This window comes from Gossypium hirsutum, chromosome D02, assembly GCF_007990345.1.
Source record: "Gossypium hirsutum isolate 1008001.06 chromosome D02, Gossypium_hirsutum_v2.1, whole genome shotgun sequence".
Lineage (NCBI taxonomy): Eukaryota > Viridiplantae > Streptophyta > Magnoliopsida > Malvales > Malvaceae > Gossypium > Gossypium hirsutum.
Window position 1 is genome coordinate 5,812,703 of NC_053438.1, and position 19,554 is coordinate 5,832,256.

General features: G+C 30.8%; 1 protein-coding gene and 1 long non-coding RNA gene across 2 annotated transcripts; one reads left to right on the plus strand and one right to left on the minus strand.

The window, feature by feature from the left end:
* Positions 1–5,075: 5,075 nt before the first annotated feature.
* On the plus strand, positions 5,076–6,315 carry LOC107936231 (protein LIGHT-DEPENDENT SHORT HYPOCOTYLS 4). The gene has a single exon (XM_016868922.2). The coding sequence runs from the start codon at positions 5,479–5,481 to the stop codon at positions 6,130–6,132; it is 654 nt and encodes a 217-aa protein (XP_016724411.2). The 5' UTR covers positions 5,076–5,478; the 3' UTR covers positions 6,133–6,315.
* Positions 6,316–10,780: 4,465 nt separating this feature from the next.
* LOC107936237 (uncharacterized) lies at positions 10,781–12,098 on the minus strand. Its single transcript, XR_005910081.1, has 3 exons — positions 11,953–12,098; positions 11,567–11,703; positions 10,781–11,191 (listed from the first exon to the last, which is right to left on the minus strand). It is a non-coding gene; the product is annotated as an uncharacterized lncRNA (long non-coding RNA).
* Positions 12,099–19,554: the final 7,456 nt, after the last annotated feature.

The following is a 19,554-nucleotide window of genomic DNA, read 5'->3' on the forward strand; positions in this document are numbered from 1 at the left end:
TCTTTTTGCAATAACTAACCCGAACACTCATACGTGTTAATGTTTATAATATAATTTTTATAACTTGTATAAAAATAATTTATTAAAAATTGGATTTGGATTGCGTAATTACTCAAATTCTCACTCTCCCCTTAAGAATTGAAAAGTATAATTGAGGTGTTCTAATTACATCAAATTCACACCACCCTTCAAGGGCGTAGCTGGCCCCTAAACTGGAAAAGTTTTCATTTAGTCCTTTTAAAATTTTAAATTAGTAAAGATAAAATTACACTTTGGCCCCCTTAAAAATGATAAAAATTTGATTTAATCCTTTAAAAATTATAAAGATAGACTATTGAAATGGTGAAATTATATTTTTATTATCGTAGAAATTACAATTTAATTTTGCCTCCCCTAAAAAAAATCCTGGCTTCACCTCTGCCACCATTATGTAATTACAAGTAATTATACCTAAATTCAGTTATTAAATAACTTTCTAAATATTACAAAGTATGAATATAGATAAGCCTTTGAATAATTAAGGTTATAGATTATAATCGAGTCTAAAGCCAAGGCATTTTGGGAACACAACATCTCAAAAAGAAGGTCTTATTGGTGAAAATAAAAAGATAGAGAGATGCGAGATCTCAATATCTTACTTTGCTTTTTGATAATCAATGTGAAAAAAGAAAGAAAGATAGAGGAAACAAATTGGGGGTAGGCTTTGGATGGTTGCCCACTTTCCGGATCTCCATTTTGATCTTCCAATTTGAAGCTAATCCCACTAATTAATCTCATTTCTACAAAGTGATTAGGGCATATATATTGTTTAAAAAGATTTATTCTATTTGCTTCTTTGTCATTTAAAGAAGCAAACCAAGAATAAGAATTTGGATGATACTAAATTTAAAGAATAAATAATTACCGATTAAGTTTTAACTCGATGCAAGAAGATATGGGTTCGAGTATGCTGAAGCGCATTATCCTCCTGTTTATGAGTTGGAGAGAGATTATGAGTAATTATATGCATTATGTTAAAAAGAGTAAATATAATCAGAACTTATAATAAAGTTATTTAAAAAAAACAATAAATAATTAGAGATGCCATTCGACCCATTTCAAATTCTCAAGTCTATGGTGATTTAGGGATACATTGGATTTCACCATATATATATAGTAATAAAAAATACAACTTTATTGGTCAAATTTTTCGTTTAACACCTATACAACATAGATTATAATATATATATTTTAAAAAGAATAACTATAGTGGCATATATTGCATTAGTTGCCAAAAATGTAAGTGACACGGTGGATTAAGCACTAGTGAATTATAAAAACAGGATAAAGCTCGAAACAGTAAACGCGATTAGCATGACTCGAATACAAGTCACATTTGGGATGGTGAACATCCTAACTATCAAGTCATCACATGGGATCTAAGCACTAGTTTATTGGTATCTTATACTTAAATTGTGTTAATTAAGTGATTATCTATGCTATATATAAAATGATTGATTGAGATGATGTTGAACTTTTGGTGCAAGATTGCAATAACTACACAATACATCATTACACCTTTTGGTTAATGTAATTTTGGTCCTTAAATTTAGTTATTAAGATCAATTCGATATTTGTACCTCTTTTTTTTTTGTTTACTGTAGTACTTAAATAAGTAATTTTTTCTCGTTTTGCTTCTTGAATTTGGATTATATGAAAGAGTAATGATATGGTATTTAGAGGTTGCACCTGAAATTTTAATTTTAATTTTTTTTAAGTGACTTAATTTTATATTACTACATTATCACATTCTTATGCAATCCAAATTCAAAGAGTAATTTGAACTTAATTACGAAGTTCAAGGATAAAAAATTTATATATAAATACGAATTTATGTATATTCTCTAAATTAAAATTGAAAGTTTGAATTTATTAGAAGTTGCTTGTTAAAAAATTATTACATAAACAAGACTAAATTTTGAGTTGGATTAATTTAAATTTGAAAACTTTGTGGTTTTTCGTTCGAGTCTCGCTGCTACGTGTAGATTCTCAATTTAAATATATTTTAGTTTAAGTCCCATCATGTATGAACTGCATCCAAATTTATCTTTAGTTTAAATTTGAATATAGTTTGATTATTAATACGAGATTCCGATTATATTATTAAATCAATATGAAATTAAGGCTAATTTTTTTCGTAAATCTTATTCTTCCATTGTAATGATTGTGAAAGAAATTATTGGGGAAAAAAATCAGATTTAAATGAAAAATGCAAAATAGTTTACTATAGAATCCAACCTTAATACAGTAGTTGAACTGTGGAAGTCATTTTCATTAATAAGTGAATGCTTCTATTCTTGAAATTAGCTACCTATGTTTTCCAAATTTTCAATCAAAAGTATATATACTTTTAGACTACTAATCAATCATGTGTATTGTCGAAAACTATCTTTTCCCAAAATTTAAATGCTAATAATTTCAGTGGTTTCTTAAATTTATTTAATTTAAAATATATATATAATTTCCATTTGATAAAATTAAAATATAATTAATAAATAGAAAATTATATTGTTTTGCATAAAAAAGATTTATATTTTCCCATTGCATATTTTTACCTTTCGTAATTTATATCTATTTAAGAGTTAACCTAATTTTAGTTACTTGATTCAAATAAAAATCTCGAATTCATTCCTGCTAATAGATTGGTAGTTAAGGATGTTCACACCATAAAATTCACTCGGGTTTGAGTTTTTGAGAAAGCAGTCATAAGTGCAGCTCCTTGAGTCCTTGTTTGACACAGTGTATACAAGTGATGTGGGTATATCCCAACTATACGTGTATGAGTACAAACCCTCTAATTGTACAATATGTTTTTTTGGTCGAATTTTGGATAAGATAATTTGTAATTGGCTTAATACATTATTTGATTTCCAAGTTTGACATTTTTTAATATCGTATTTGTGTTGTTTTGGTCTCTCATAGTATATATATTTGATGAAAATTATATAATTTGATACCTGAAACTAATAGTGTTAACTTTTTAATACTTAATTCAAATTTTAAGATTGATTTAACGAAAATTCATAATTGATCAATAATATTAACAAGCATTTTATTGTAAATATATCTTAATTTACTTTTTATAGAATACACATGTTTTATTACTTAAATTTATTATAAATACATATTAATTTATTTTTTTATACAATACACATTATTTTACCACACAGAAGGAACCTAAGCATCGAATTAGGGTTTGAAACTGATAAGATCATAATAAAAAAAAATTGGATGCGATCTTAAAATCAATTTAAAGAACTTTCAGACCACTACCTTCCCTATCAACACATCGAGTAGCATCCTACCAAAGCTAGTTTCTTCAAGAAAAGACTGGTGATGACTGATGGGAGATGGTTGCCAAAGCCACGTGGGGGGTAGATTTTACTATGAAAAATCCCAAATTGGAAGTGGAATGGAAAGCCACAAATTAGGGTTTCAAAAAAAAAAAACTGTTGCTCACATGAACTGTTTGTGAATCAACTGTTGCTTGACTGACTGATGGTTCCGGGTGATGCAAGTTATGCCCCCATTTTCAAAGTTACAAGATTTCCTATTTCATAATTCTATTATTTATTAAAACACAATCATTTAAAGACGCAGTTTGTAATTATTAAAAAAGGATGTTGATTCAAACGCGTTTAAATTTATATATGTCGGTTCGAGAGAATTCACTCTCCCTACTTAAAAAATCTTACTCGACTTGATTTTAAATTCAGACAGACTCGTTGTAATTATCGAATGTTGGAGTGCGACTATGTCACGCTAAAAATATACATCAAAATTATTGACAAAGTTCGAAGGGGTAAAATGGTCATTTGAGAAAAGGTGTTGTCAATCAAAAGAAAAGGGTGAAGAAACAAAATCATGTTATTCCCCCAAATAGCTTTATCCTGTCTCCATCATCTTTTCCTTCCTATTTCCATTTCCAAAAAAGCCCTAGACACACTCACTTATTTCCACTTGCATCATTCTCGGTACCTATTATTATACATTTCAAAATAGCATTTTATTTAAATACACATGAAGGCTATATAAAATCTAAATTCAGTTTTTCAAAATCATATTTCTAAACATAACATTTTAATTTAATTAAATCTTAATTCAATATTTTGTATCTTATTGTATGCCATGCTCATATTTAAAATATTATTTTTTTATAAAAATATTGATAAATTTCAATCATGTCACACTATATATCATATTTTATTCTTCCTATCATATTATATCTTATATTGTACACATATTTTAAGTCACTACTTTATATAATTATATCAAGCTTAAAGTTACTAAATTTACACATACATATGTGTAGATTTATGCTAAAATACTACCTCTCAGATATATATATATTAAATTATAATTAGATTGTTCGATAAATTTAATATTAAAATAAAAAATTGAAAATATTTTTTATTGAGTGATTTTTTTATAGAAAAAAATTGTATTATATTGTGTTTTTTTATTATAGATTATAAAACACATGTAAAAAATTAATTACTAAAAATATTATACACTCATTTGACACGGGTTGAAACTATGTGACCCCATCTCTTACTATTAATATTGTATAAAAAATATTTATTTTTATTTTCAGCAATCAACTAAATAAAAATGATAGAAAATGACTTAGTTAAAACTTTATTAGTATTAAGGATAGGTTTGAACGGGCGGTACATTTACTTGCGACAGATAATTCTTTATTAACACTAAGGTGGGTTTGGATGGGTAGTATTTTTACTTGTGGTTAGTGTAAAAATAGCGGTGACGGTAAGATTAAATACTATAACAATATTGTAATGTAAGACAAAAAGTAAACTAAAAATACCGCACCACACTACATTCACCGTCCATCCAAACTCACCCTAATTTTAGAATTCAAATTTCACACAAAAATGATGAGAACCTTTCAAGTTATCTAGGAAAGATCAAACAAAAAAAGATTGAAAAAAACCTCAAGGTAAAAGAAAGGGAGGCTCACTCTACCCTACCTTTACTATTCTTTTTTCCTCTAATTTCCCTCTCCATCCTCTCTCTCTCTCTCTCTCTCTCTCTCTCATGAATTAAATTAATAATATGTTCTTCAACCCTCCCTCTATATGCCCTTCTCATCCCATTATTGAGTCCCCCCCCCCTCCTTTGTTATGTAAATATCTCACTTTTTTTTTTTAATTTCACCTTTTTAGTCTCTTCATTCATCACCTTCGATCTCTATAATCTTCACATATTTTTATAGCATTATTATTAATCCTATAATTTTCAGTTCATTGTTTACTGTTCATCTTCCTCCACTAGAAAACTTGTGTTTTGATGACTTTCTTTGTTCTCATGCTGAAAATCTGAAATCTTTTGTGTGTTTGAAATTATTACTGTTTCAGTCCTTTTGTTTTTGATTTCCTTTTGTTTCAGTCCTTTTCTTTTCAAGCTAAGTGTTGATCATATATGGATTCTCTTCAGGGTTTCCAAACATCAAATATAAACCCTTCTTCCACCACCAATTTGAATCCAAATTTCCCTGCAAACCTCTCCATCACCACCGTGGGAACCACCGCCGGCGCCACCACCAACACGATCCCTTTATCAGCAGCCGCGGCCTCCTCCTCCTCCTCCTCTTCTTCCACTTCTCCTTCGACACTCAGTCGCTACGAAAACCAAAAGCGCCGTGACTGGAACACGTTCGGGCAATACCTCCGCAACCACCGCCCGCCGCTCTCCCTGTCCCGCTGCAGCGGCGCACACGTCCTGGAGTTCCTCCGCTACCTCGACCAGTTTGGGAAAACCAAAGTCCACACTCAGCTTTGCCCTTTCTTCGGCCACCCTAATCCCCCGGCCCCATGCCCTTGCCCTCTCCGCCAAGCTTGGGGAAGCCTCGATGCCCTCATCGGACGCCTCCGAGCCGCCTTCGAAGAACACGGCGGCAAACCCGAAGCAAACCCTTTCGGTGCCCGAGCTGTTAGGCTTTACCTACGTGAGGTTCGTGATTCACAAGCTAAAGCAAGAGGCATAAGCTACGAGAAGAAGAAAAGAAAACGACCCCCTCATCCTCAACCTCAAGTTCCTCCTCTTCCACCTCCCCATGGCAATCAAAACCAGTAAGAACATATATATATATATATATGAAAAGACGTAATCATGACCCATCTGCATGGCAAAAGAACATGGTTTTTCCATTGTTCCTTTATATTTTTATTTTAATTAATGTCATTTTAATTTGCACCTATAAGATCCTGCTGTGAATCAAAGCAATTCCTTTTTGTTAATTAAAACAATATTTGCTTAGTTCTGGTTTCATAATACTAGTTAATTAACTAATATTTCTTCTTTTTTTCTTCACAAGAATTTATATTAGAAAAAATGGGGGGCATGAGGAAAATCAGATACTAAAAAGGGAGTCAAGTGTCGGTTGAGTTAAAAGAAGCATTCCTGTTTTAGTATCATTTATGTTCGTCGTTTTTGCCTTCTTTCTAATTTCTTATCTTTTGCTTGTCTTCTTTGTGTTTGACAAAAGATCTATAATTGCTTTCAATTGTTATATATATATATATGTATATATATGAATATGAAGTAAAGTGAAAGGAAGAGACTAAACGTGTTAACCAAAAAGCTGCATCAGACACTCGAAACAGTGAACTAAAACAGTTGTTTCCATGTTTTTTACAAAACATGGGAGTTTCCATTTCTTTTTTTCAAGAACAAAAGTCCCATTAATCTGCAGAAATATCAGGCTTTAATAATGATGATGGGGTCTTCTTTCTCTTGATAAGTAGCGTTCAAACCTAGTTCATTGTCTGATTTGGTCAATTTTCATCTCACATTTCTCCATACCTTGTCATATGTTTTCAGTGGAAAAATCCCTAGTCATATGAACCCTAATAAACAGCACTGAAAAATATTATATATGTATAATCATATATGTTTGATTAGGTTAAGGATTTTTATAATAGTTGTTTTTTTAAAGAACAAATGTGTTTGGTAATTTTCATGTCTGAAACATGTTCTTGTTTGGGGTTTTATCTATGCATCTTAGAGAGATATGTCTAATGGAACATCAATTTATGATATTTTTTCCCACTAAATTTGAGAATAAATTAAGAAAGAATGACATCTATATATTATAAAAAAATTTGAAATTATAGTGTGCCATGCTAAGTACCTATCTATAATAATATTTATTATATTTTTTGAGTTTCTAATCATATCTATTTTTTTTACACAAATCCTAAAACTATTTATAACCTCTTTCCAACTCATATATAAAAGAATAATGTGCTTTAACGCACTCGAACCCATCTCCACCTACATTAGAAATAATATACATACTAATCGAATTAACACTCAATCGACATCAATTTATAATATTAAAATTCAACAAATATTAGAAAGACTATTATTTTACCAGACCTTGGTCATCATATTCAATGAATTATTAATTAAAATATTCAAATTGATTGATTTTTTTTGGTATTTTTTAATGCATGTATAGAATATTTCAATTAATAATTCATTGAATATGATGCTTTAATCTTATACTGATTAGAAAAGCTAAGATTCCGGTGTTTGTTTAATTGTTTCATGCAAATGTTTATAAGAGTTGAGATTTAATATATTTGAAAATCAAATTTAAACATTTATAATTTTTTTAAATAATAGATGAACATGTAAAAACAAGATAAGGAATTATATAAAACTGTGTAATTTTACGATATTAATATTCTTTTTCAATAAGAGAATAATTAGATTTTTTCACCTGAAAAAAAAATTAAAAATGCTAAAAATTAGGAGTAAAAATTTGATTTGTCATTCTCTCATTGGGAAAGGATAAGGATGACATGGAATTACAGCCTCATATAATCTTTTCTCGTAAAAATAATGAGTTTGGTTCTAGGTGTTTGAAAAAATTTTTTCTAGGTAAAGCAATCCTTTCTCCTATTGGTATGCAAGTATATATAAATGATAGCCAACCTGAAATTATATATATGAATTTATATTTGATATATTAATGTAATTTTTGAAAAGATAAAACGTGATTTTAGTTCTAATAATATATAAATTTATATATTAATTATCAGAAAATCAAATATATAAACTCTATATATATATTTATTGCCTAATTCACGTTATTGAATATTAAAAAAAGGGAAAGCAAAAGTCTCACACAAACTCAAAAGAAGAAAGCACGAATTTTTTTGGATAAATTAGACATGAAAAAAATATGATGAGATTACGTAATAATATAGGATTAAATCAATGAATAGCGTTATAGAGACGGATGGACGGAGATTTTCAAAAATATTGTTAAAAGTAAATTTTGATTTTGTGTAATTTTATATAAAAAATTTATTTGATTTAGTTTTAATAATTAGTTCACACAATTATCGATATAGAATTTTTTTACGTTTATATATTGTATACACAAATAATTATATTTATCTAATATATAAAAAAATTAATGTATTTATTTCTTTAAATGTATATAATTGAATTAAAATCAACATTTTATCTATATATTTGAACCACAATCAAAGTTTCATGTGTATGATTGAACAAAATCAAAGTTTATGTATAATTTTGAGATTTATCAAAAAAATATCATATTAAAATTAGTAATAAGTATAATGAAAATGAGATAAAATATAGAATATTCGAGCCATCAATTGAATATTAGTTCACTTGTTATTATTTTTGTCGCAATAATTTAGAGGTTGTGGATTTGGTCGTGCTTAAACGTACAATATCCTCTAATTTAGACATACGAAGGGGTTATGAAATAAAGGGTTGAGTTGTAAGGGAGGAGATGAAAGAAATAACCATTAAAATACTTTTACATTTGTAAAATTATGGAATATTATTATTTGATATGATTAAAGTGTCGTCCAATTTTGTTTTGCAGTTTATAAATATTGATTTTTTTCGTGGTTTGTAATTACCCCTTTCAATAAGATTATTTTTAAATTTTAAATTTGAATTTTCTTCTTGATGGTGTAATGCATCTTATTATTGCAACCATGTTAATGCATATATAATATTTTGTTTGATCGCTTTGATGTGTTAAAAACTATATTCCTTTCTTTTTTTTAAAAAAAACTTAAAATGAGTTTATTTGATGTATTTTTTATATACAACTCTTAAATTACACGTAAACTTGTTTAAAACTCTTAAATTAAAATATATTTCACATTTAAATGTGCTCGGTGCATATTTTCTAATTTATTGTAATAATAATGGTGTTAACTAAATTAAAATTCAACAAGAATTAAATTTTAATTGAATATAGTCTTATAAATTAAGAGAGTTATCAATGTTATTTGAATCGGCTAGATCTGATCGGTCAGACAGGTCAAGTAAAAAATCGGTTCGAACAAAGATTTTAGACCGACTAAGTCAAAAATTAATACGGACCATTCAATCAAATTAAAAAATCAATTAATTAATCGACGATTAAATAATTTATCAAATTGATTAAACTGTGGAAGATCAAATTAACTACCGATTCGCCTCATAGGAGAAATAAAACAAAAGGTGGCAAAATCAAATGCATAAAACGAAAGAATACGAGAATTGAGCAATTCCCACATTTAATCATTTTTCTTGGCCACTGTGCATCAGCCCTCGCACGTGCTTTCCTGTCATTCTACCAGCATGGTATCGAATACGATCAAGACACGTGGAAGAAGATCAACTGTTGATGCAATTTACACCCTCCCCACTGGTGACAGTCAGAAAAGGAAATTGTCAAATTTTTCATGTCAACAATCTTAAGTCTGATTTTCTTATGAACGCTTCCCCTTTTCAAACAGTTTCGGGATTGGGTTGTCTCAATTTTATTATACTTTTTAGATTTTTTCTTTTTATTATTTCATGAAAATTAAGCCTTTTTAACTTAATACCAGGGCAAAAACACTAAGGGCACGTTTGGTTCGCTGTATTGGATTAGAGGTGTAATGGAATAGAGGTGTAATAGCAAATCAACTGTTTGGTTGAATGTAATGGAATAGAGGCGTAATAGTAATCTTGTGTTTGGTTGAATGGAATAGATGTGTAATAGTATAATGGAAAAAACTAAAATAACTAGAATACCCTTAGCATAAATTTGTTTTGGTAAATGATTATTGTTATTGTTATTTAAAATTTAATAAGATTATTATTATCAATAATAAATAATTTAATCATATTTAAACATAATTATTATTAAATATATTATAATTAAAATATATAATTTAATAAAATTCTTAATAATTAATATTCTTATATGAATTTACTCAAATCATAATATATGATACTATAAAAGATAATTTAACATAATTATTAGACAACTGCCAGATAAATATTGGTCCAGGAAAGTTCCTCAAATTCCCCAATCACAAAACCATGTTACGGTTTAGGAACCAAAGATCAGCCCAATTTCAAAGAATAGTTGATCTGAAATTTAGCAATCATGGACGACTGAATGGATCTGAAATTTAGTCTAATTTAGTATATAGTTGATTTATAGTTACCTTTTAAGAGGTGATATATAAACTTTAAATACCAGCATTTACAATCCTTTCCAATATTCTCAATTGCTGGAACCTCCTTTATATTGTCATGGTACATGCTTTCCCGATTAAGTATGGTATCCATTGTTCTGCAACATTAGTAGATAATGTTCGATACAAAAAAAACATGTTAAATAACATGTCACAAACTATATTAACATTAAAAAAAAGGCATACTAGGATTGTCTGTTCCCTTGGTAACAACTAACTGATGAAAACTTTTGGGGTAAAACCAAAAAAATATATAAAATATAAAATCAAAGGAGGGAAAGATAAAGCTCAACATCTGATGTTTGGTTGTAATGGTAGCCACCTTGATATCATTACAGTTCAAAAAAAAAAGTGGGATCATTGTTACAACTATAACAAGGCCTTGATTTAAGTGAATCCGAGTATTGAACCGAGTTCTAAGAATCACAGATTCACAGGTGGGGTTTTTATGTCACTCTGTCTTGTCTTCTTCCAAATCACCATTAGAGGATGCTCCATTGCTGCCCTGCACCGTTCTAGTTTCCGGTGCAGTTCTAAAATCTTTTGAAGGTGTTGGAGAGGGTTTTATGAGTGTCAAATTAGTATCATCTTTGTCAAAATCTTCATTTGCTTCACCAGAGTAAGCATACCTATTAAGATCGGAATAACAAAACGGTGAACTATAAGAAACTGCAAAGACATTGAAATAAAATTCTCAAAGATCGACACTGAAACTAAAATATACTGGAACATCAACCACAGTATAAAACAGCCATACATCTTTAAATTCCGTAACACAGAGGAACTAGTTACAAATTAAACAAGTAATCAAGCCTACACAAACATCTCAAGTTGCCGAGTTTTACCTTTATTAACGATCAAGAAATATCTTAAACAATTGAGGGTGTGAGTATTAAGTTTTTTCTTCTTTCATTTTGAATGTCTATAAAACAGTTCATAAACAACCGTAGCAGAAAAGGAAAGGCATAAAGAGAAGCTTAGGGCTCAATAAGTTAGATATTTACCGCGTAGAATTCTGAGAAGGAGCCCAAAGAACACAAATGACACATAGCAGAGAGAAAGATAAGATTTGCCAGAAGGCTGGGATGATCCAAGCATTCTGCCACTGCTCGTTGTAAACATCATTTGCCTTGAAGTAAATCTGAAAAGGCAGAGTTTCACAGTTGTAAGGTGTAGCGGGTTTTTGATAATGATGCCATTTCTAAAATGCTATATTTTCATCACACTATATGTTGCAGTTTTTGATTACTCTACCCTATACTTCCCATCATAAAGATACCGGACTGCACTTAAATTGCTAGCATGTTCTTTGCTTTCTTCTACATTATATGCTGAAGTCTATTGATAAAGCAGCCTAAACAAAGCATCAAAGATAATGGACTTGATTTACCTCGTAGCAAATCCAACCGACAGAGACAATAACTACTACTGCCAATGCATTTGTGAACTTCCTGTATATATCCAGCTAAACCAAAGTTGAAATGATGGCTTTTGGCAAGTAGCAAAGTACCTTCTTGATCATTCTATTCCAGTTCAGAGACAGATAATCAAAGAAAAATCTTGGTTAGCCTTTGACCTTATATCATTAAATTTTAAATAAGAAATGTGATCACATCAACAAGCTTATCTTAGTAGGCCACTTCATACATAATCAAATAGAAGCATAGAGAAGAGAAACAGAACCATCAATTAGTTATGCAGATCACATAAAGAATAAAATTGTTTTGTAATTTGTTCAAAAAATGAAATGATGAGACCTGAAGCCAATATTTCAAAAAAGATACTTAAACTAGTGAACATATTATGGTTGAAATGCGAAACTATAATGTCTTTTAATCTATGAACTGAAAGGCTAAATTTAAAAACTGTTTTAGCATGTTCACAAAAAGTTTTGTTTTCCAACACTAATAAAGAGAAGGCTCAATTCTCCATTAAAATTAATCAAATAACACAACTTAATCTTGGGATATTTACAAAGAGACTACATATCACAAAATTCTCCTCTAATAAAATAAAGTTAAAAAGAAAGAAAAGTAGCAACCGAACTCGTTGTTTTTCTCCTTTTTTGCTTTACTTTATAACCAAATTTTGAGCTTAAAATCAGTACAAACCAATAAATATTTTACTGATTCCAAATTTCAGCACACAATTTAGGAATTTAACTTCAATGAGTAAACAACTACAATGTAATTTATCTCTTTTTATCCAACAGAACCTATTGTAAATCCAAAAAATAAAAACCCAGATTTCCAAAACCACAAGTTTTTATCGCCCCAACATCCCCCATCTCAAAAGTTTCCAGCTCAAAAGCAGTTATTCCAAATTACAAAGCTAAAACAACTACAAAAGCACTACAAAACTAACTGCATGGCTTGCGGACATTAAACAATTATGCCAAGGCACACAATCTAGCATTCAATTACCAAAATTAGTTCTGATTGAAATGAAAATACAAGCTTAAATCAACTACAAATATAGTAATGAGAACTATTCAACAATAAACGAATAAAACAAATAGAAGAAAAATAGAAAGAAAGCGAGAGGATATACCAAGTTCTCTGTTCAAGGATAGCTGGAAATTGCATCTTCAAGTAAGTGCAGGTGCAGATTCCTAATAGCACTACCGTTAAGAATGAATGGAAATTGAAGAGTGCCGACTGAAAGTGTACATCAGAAAATTAATTGAACATATAAATAAAAATGAAAAAAGAAAAGCTTACGAATCCATGACGATGGCGATCAATCACAACCTAAAATTTTATGGGATTTTTTTCCCAATATTTTCTATTTAGGATATGAATGAAGCAACAGGGAAGAAGAAGTAATTTAGCTGAGCGGGGGGATGAACTAAAATGCCGATGGAAGAAGAAGCAGAAATCTATGAGGGCAGAAAAAGGAAACGAAAATAAGAAATGGGTAAGGATTCTCTAATCGGTGCTGAATGGGAGGAATACCTATTCGGGACCGGGTGTATTAGGCAAGGAACAGATTTGGGACGTAATGGCAATACAACCAACCAAACAACAGATTGAAGGGGGATTAAGTGGGGCCCACCAATTAGGGGTGTATTGGTTATGCCAATACACCCAACCAAACATGGTGTAAAAAGGCCCAATTTTTAAAAAATTTACCGAAATGGGCCCGATAATAAATTAATTACCGGATTGGCCCAATTCCCCAAAAGCGCGTCAACGTCAACACGATGTCAGGGGACGTGGCAGGAAAACGCTTCCTCAATGAAGCGCTTTGCCTACGTGGCAACAAAGCGCGCCCTCAAGGACGCGTTTTCCTGCCACGTAAGCTCTCCCTTGGGGACGTGTTTTGGCCACGAGTGAATAGTAGCAACGATTACTTTTTTTACCATTGGTGACCCCCAACTGTAAAAAAAAAAACTATAAAACCCCCCACCCTTTTATTTTTTTCACAAATAATTAAATCATTTCTCTAATTTCCTCTCAATTTCCTCTCAAATTTCTCTCAAATCCCTATTTAAAAGAGCTTTAATTTTTTTAATTATTTAAAAAAAAATTAATTTTTTTTTAAATCATAAAAATTGTACGAATTTAACAATGGCTGGAGAATTGATTCGTCTTGATGACAAGTACATATCTGTCGAACAAATGAAAATGGTAAGTATTAAATTTAATTTTTAAATATTATTTAACATTTTTTATTTATGCAATTTTAAATAATTATTAATTTATTATTTGTTATAAAAGTATGTAGATTGGATATTGCAATGCTGTATCCATAATATGCATGGTCCTTCATCACCGTTGGTAGAGAATTACCTGTGGGAAGCGGGTTTTTGGCACGTGGCGATGGTAGGTCGGGGATGCAAGTTGGACCCGAAACTTATCAGTGCGTTGATTGAGAGGTGGAGACCCGAGACGCACATATTCCATCTTCCATGTGGAGAGTGCACTATCATTTTGGAAGATGTGAATCTGCAATTGGGATTGCCGGTGGACGAGTACCTAGTCACCAGGTCTGTTAAATCTGGCGATTAGGGAACGGTATGCTACGAGCTTTTAGGCGCTATTCCGGAGAATATTAACGGAGGTCGGATCGAGATGAGCTGGTTACGAGACATATTCCCAGATTCGGATGATGATTCAACTGAACTAGAAAGAATCTGATATGCTCGGGCATACATTCTTCAGATAAATGGAGGTTATCTGATGCCAGACTTGTCACGGAACCTCGTACATCTAAGATGGCTGCTGAAACTCGTTGATTTTAGAGCAGCCGGTGAATTGAGTTAGGGATCGGCCGTGTTGGCAACACTGTACCGGGAGATGTGCGGGGTGACGCGACCGAATAAAGCAAAAATCAGAGGTTGCCTGTCACTACTACAGTCATAGGCACGATTTCGCTTTCTATTTTTACGTCATCAAGTGGACCATCCATATATATTCTCACCCATAATGAGGTAAATTTTATATTAAATTTTACAATTATTACGTAGATTTAAAATATAATAGCATGCTAAAAATTTATTTAATTAGGTAGAACCATCCGGCAAGTTATGCTGGATTACCTAGCTGTCTTGAAGATATACTTCTTCTATTAGACCAAAAGTCGGAAGCACAAGTATTAAATAAAATTGATATTTCCATCATGAGCTAGTCGATTGATATTTAGTATTTAGTATTATGTATATAACTAATATTTCCATCATGTTCATATAGTTTGAATGGATACCATACGAGAATCTGGCAATTCGGGCAGTAACTCCGGATGAGTACTTCCAAAATCCAAACGCTTGGCACGTGAAAGTCACGTTGGTCAACTATGCAATTGTGGAGATGCACCAGTCAGACAGGGTATTACGGTAATTTAGATTCCGACAACCAATTCTCGTGGCACTTGAGGTGTTTGATGATCAGCACAAAATCGACCTACGACAATTGCATACGGATTGGCCGAGATTCTGGTCATACTACATCCAAATGTGGGAAGATCGGTACTCGGGAACCGATCATCGTTCCAGAGTTAGCGTGCGTGCTGGAATACATGCCATGGTTTAGGATCCATGACAAGCCGTATTTACTGCCGGCAGAGGAGAGGCAGCGGCAATTACATGTCCAAAGGGAACGACGTTGCCCTTTAAATTCAAGACGAATGGACAACGACGCAGGTCCATCAACGAGGCCCAGACATTCACCTGGCCCATCATCAGTGGCTATTCAATCATTAGGCCCAGCGAGAGCACCGACACAGTCACCCGACCCAGCAGTTCAACCGACGATACCCATGGCACAGCCTTTTCAGATGATGCCAGGTGCGTATCCTAGCCCTTTTATGTATCCTAACCCTTATATGTTTCCTTTTTCGAGTCCTATGACAGGTCGGAGTTCATGGCCCGGTTCATCTCCATTTTTCGTTACGCTGAGTGGACTACCGATGTATAGGCCAGCGTCGCACGATGGATCGTAAGAGGGGCCTTCAGGGAGCTTTTCTTTTTACCAATCCCCGTCACCGTATGGGTTTCAAACAGCTTCGCCGTTGGTGATGCAAACACCTCCACAGTCACTATTCTATTAAGGTGGCTCATCGTCCCAACACCGACAACCAAATACCCTACCGGAGGAACCAGAATCCCCACCGGAGCAACCACAACCCCCGCCGAAAGCTGGACAAAGGAGGAATCCAGTGCGTAACCGTCGACGGCCGCCATGTGGTACTGAATCCGACGGGCACAGAGATTGATTTTTATTTTAATATATTTGTACCAACATTTTGAATATTTTGATATTATTTGATGTAATAAAATAGAAATTCTTCTATATTATTTCATGTACTAAAATAGAAATTTACTTTTACATTTTTAATATAATAGAAATTCTTTTAAATAAGGCAATATGTTGAATATTTGTTTTGAATAAAGTAATTGTAATTTACTTTAATATTTTTAATAAAATATATTTTCTTTTAAATAAGTCAATATTCTGAATATTTGTACCAATTTTCGATTTAAAAAATATAAATAATACAATTTTTTTACAATAACGTTCAACTATTGCGATTTGGGCATGATCGGCTTGTATGGCCTAGGTTCCTTAAAATTTTTTAACTATGATGTAAAAATTAAGGCTAAAGGGTCTTTAAAGTCCCTCAAGTTTTTCCAAAAAAAAATCAATTTATTGGTATGATATACTTAGACTACTAATTGTAATTCTATAGAATGATTGGATTTACATTTAACTTACAATGTGGATAATTATTTAATTTGGATTATTTAGATGTAATAAACAAAATTGAAATTTGGAAAAGAAGAAGAAATCATGAGTGGTAACTATTTCTTAATTAGCAAAAGTAAAATACTTTGTTTAAATATTAAAAAATGATTGATATGAAAGAGAAGATAGTTGGCATCTTTTTTATTACCAACTCAATTTCATTTTATCTTCTTTCTACTTTCAATGCCTTCAAGTTGATGTTTCAAACCTTCTTAACCATTCTTTTCTTTCTTTATTGTTTTTCACTCTTTCATTTCTTCTTTGTTTTCTTCATTTCTTTTTGCTCCCCAAAAAGAAACCCCTAATTTTGATTTGGATTTGATGATTTGTTTGGTTTTGTTTAAATCCATTCTTTTATTTCAATTTTTTTTCTTATTTATAACTATTTCTTGGGGTTCGCTAATCAATACTAGTTTTAAATTGCTAAAAATTAGGGAACATATCAATGAATAGTGAATCCATGCGTCCACGTGTGAGCTTTTATCAGGAGCCACTATAGCAAAAGCGCGTCCACGTGGGAGCTTTTTTCAGTACTTCTGCTGACAAAGCATCCTGCTTAAAGCATTTTTAACACTGTTTGCTCAGAAACGTCTACTCGAAATTATTTTATCAGGAGCCACTATAGCCCTAATATGATTTTTAGATTTTTTTAATTAAATTAGTAACCGTAAACCCTAATTTAATTGATTTTTTCTTAAAAAAATAAACACGAAAACTAATCCAATTTTGAAAATTTTATAATTAATTTGATTGACAAGCCCTAAACCCTAATCCCTTATTTATTTAATTTTTTCTCTAAAACCCTAAACTTTAAAACACCAAAATCCTAACCCTAAACCAAAAACCCACTACGCAGGAGATGCGGGCAAAACGCTTCCTCAGGGACGCGTTTTCCTGCCACGTCCCCTGACATCGCGCTGACATGAACGGTGAAATAGGGTCATTCCGGTAAATAATTATTTACCGGGCCCATTTAGGTAAATTTTTTTAAAAAAAAGGGCTTTTATATGTAATTTGCCCTTAATACCACTCTTTTGAAACTATTAGGACATTCGAGTCTTCATCATATTTCTCAGGAAAATAATAAACTCTCAGATAAGACCATTAAGACAGAGACAGTACGAGATAAGAGAATTGATTTATGGTTGGTTGATAATCCCCTTAAAAGAGATTATTTAATTGATTTATATTTGAGTTATATTTACTTTTCCACAAAAAGAAAATTTTACCTCCCACTTAAGCTATTCATTAAGTTAGTTGAATATGTCGGAAAAAATGTTAATTAATCAAAGGCTGCGTTCTGCGTAGTTAGTGTGAAAATGCGCTCAGTTAAACAAATTTTACTACTGACATGTCAAGGAAAGTGCATTCAGTTAGACGTGCTTTCTTTATAATTATTAGAACACTCTTCCAGTTATGCGCGTTTTCCTTGACATGTCAGCAGAAAAGTTCATCTAGTTGAATGCGCTTTCTCACTCTCTCTCCAAAACGGTTTATTTTCCTAAATTTGAAAAAATTCGACCTATTTTGCAAATTAATTTTTTTTCAGTATATTTAACTAAGCCTAAATTATCTTACATTCATTTGATAATGTAACATTTTTGACAATTTTACATCTTTTTATTATTTTAATTTATTTACTTAAAAATAATTTATTTTACTTGAATGAAAACAAAATAATAATAAGTTAAAAACAATTCTTTCAACTTATTTACTTACACACATGTTTAAAAAAAACAAATTTTGTAACTATGACAATTTAATAAAATGTGTTTTTGCTGTAATCTTATATTTCGCTAGTTAAAAAATAAAACCCTACATTCCAGCTAAATGGACAAAGTTATGTAATATCACATATCCGATAATGTGCTAAGTAATTTTATATTAGATGAAAATAAGATTAATTTTTTGGTAGAATTGATTTGAGAGTTGAAATTATTTATTGACAAATAAAATAGAAAAAAAAAACTCCTTTAAAGTCCAAAAACAATAAATCAAAACCCAGAGCCTAAATTTTGTAAAAGGCTTGGAATTTGGTCATCAAAAGCAAATGAACCATTCATTGCGTGGACTATGGCCCTCAAACTTCTCACCTTGAAAGGCCTTTTTAATTTATAGTTGAGATTAAGAAATTTTCATGTATTATTAATTAATATTTTAAAAAATAAGAAAAATACATTTACGGAATAAAAAAACTCCACCACTATCAGTGTATCAGATAACACTCTTTATATTATATATAAAAATTAAAATAGTTTTATATATTTTCGTAATTATTTATATGATTAATATTTTAACGACTCAATCGTTTTATTTTATAGTCTATTTATGTAGATTATGAATGTCAAATTTGATGTAAATTTAAAATTTCTAATTATTTATTTTATGCAAAAAAATTCAACCGTTGAATATATGTTAATGTATAGAGTATTTTAGATCGATATGATAAAGATATCGAATCAGTTCGAAAATTTACATGCATGACAAGCCAATTATATTGATAAATTCAACGGTTGGATTGTTACAATATTAATCATATAAATAATTACGAAAATATGTAAAACTATTTAATTTTTTATACTGTATAAATGAATCTCTCATATATATTAAGTACTGTGTATTGAAATAAAACATTCACAAGTAAAATTAGAATCATACCAATTGTTAGTTTTTTATCATTCTAATTATGTTTGTGAATTTTTTACTTTCTACTTTTGTGATGGGTGTCGAAACCACCAAATATATTTTCT

Excerpts from the sequence above, each read along its gene's own strand:
- LOC107936231 (XM_016868922.2), top strand. The coding sequence starts at position 5,479 with ATGGATTCTCTTCAGGGTTTCCAAACATCAAATATAAACCCTTCTTCC.